Genomic DNA, 1308 nt, shown 5'->3' on the forward strand with positions numbered 1-1308 from the left:
CCTCCTCCTCCTCCTCCTCCTCCTCCTCCTCCTCACACCTCTTCAGGTGTTCCTTCCAAGCCAGAGGCTTTTGCAAATGAGGGGGGGGGGCTGCTGGGAGGAGAGGATGGCCTGGAGGAAGGTCTCCCCCTCCGGCAGGTCCAGGAGGCCCTCCAGGACAGTCCGGAAGAGCCCAAGGCTGTGGCTATCTGAGTGGCTGAGGTGGCACTGAACCTCCGAGTGACCCAGTGGGGCGGGGCGGCAGAATGGGTCCTGCCTCAGAATTTAGGGAAGAGGAGCAGAAATTAAAACTAAGCAGGGTAGGCAGGGGCCCCATCAACCACTGGTGTGGTGAAGCATCTCTCGACCGCAGATGTTGTGAAGGAGGGAGAGAGAAACAGATGCCCAAAAAAACTCCTGGATGGTCCTTAAGAGGCTGGATTCCCCCCCTCCCCTGCTTGGGACTGGGGTGGTGGTAGATCCAGGGGTTCAGCCACTGACCTTGACAAAGTAGTTCATCCCGGCCACCACCTGCTGACGGTACAAAATGGCCTTGTATTTGGCAAACGTCCGGTTCGTCGCCTCCTCCAGCTTGGGTTTCACCTGGTGGCAGAAGCGACACGGCCAAGGCAATGAGGCCGCAAGAGGGCACCTCTGGGAGATGCCAGGGAGGCCCTCGCCGCCTCACGGCTCCTCGCCGGCCTGGGCAGACGACGGGGGCTTGAGGGGCGCATGCTTTGGGGGCTCCTTGGGGAGGTCAGGAAAGGGGCATCTCTTGGCACAGCAGGGAAGGGAGCTGGGTGAGGGTCCTTCGGAGGGGTTGGGGGGATGACCTACCTGGTTAGCAAAGCCTTGAATTTCGGGGGTGGCTGGTTCCGGAGGCGAAAATCCCCCAAGATTCATGGTGCTCAAGTTCTTGGGAGAAGCAGCTGGCAGACGGGGTGGGTGTTGACTGAGGAGCCTCTGGGAGCAGCCCAGATCTTGGTCTTTTATGGCCAGTCCAGGGAGCTGCCTCTTGTGATTGTGTGTTGTGCTGCTGCTGTCACGTGAGGCCATCCCTGCATGTGGCCAGGGCAGTTTCATCCGGGGCCCTGCCCTCCCGGTGACGGAAGGAGGAGAACCAGCCCGACCCTGTCGGGGCCCTTTCGCAAGAGGGACAGGGTGGGGCCAGGCGCCGGCGTGTGAGTCAGGGCCTGCCCGGAGGCCAGAGCAGAGGCTGAGAGGCAAGCAGCCAATCTCTGGTGGGGTTGGGCTGCTGGGACCCCAACTGGCTCCTGCTCCACCTGCCGTGGGAGTGGGGGGACCCAGGCCAAACCCTCCCTCCCTCTA

The 1308-nt window shown here is 62.2% G+C and overlaps 1 protein-coding gene across 1 annotated transcript; it reads right to left on the reverse strand.

The window, feature by feature from the left end:
- Positions 1–480: 480 nt before the first annotated feature.
- On the reverse strand, positions 481–1039 carry LOC107302248 (leukocyte cysteine proteinase inhibitor 1-like; the record flags this gene model as incomplete). The annotated part of the gene is made up of 2 exons (XM_015831348.1): positions 817–1039; positions 481–582 (listed from the first exon to the last, which is right to left on the reverse strand). Coding segments are annotated over exons 1-2 (321 nt in total), but the record flags the coding sequence as incomplete, so codon positions are not given.
- Between the last annotated feature and the right edge of the window lie 269 nt (positions 1040–1308).

The sequence above is a fragment of the Protobothrops mucrosquamatus genome, unplaced genomic scaffold (genome assembly GCF_001527695.2).
Source record: "Protobothrops mucrosquamatus isolate PMUCROS unplaced genomic scaffold, P.Mucros_1.0 scaffold38988, whole genome shotgun sequence".
Lineage (NCBI taxonomy): Eukaryota > Metazoa > Chordata > Lepidosauria > Squamata > Viperidae > Protobothrops > Protobothrops mucrosquamatus.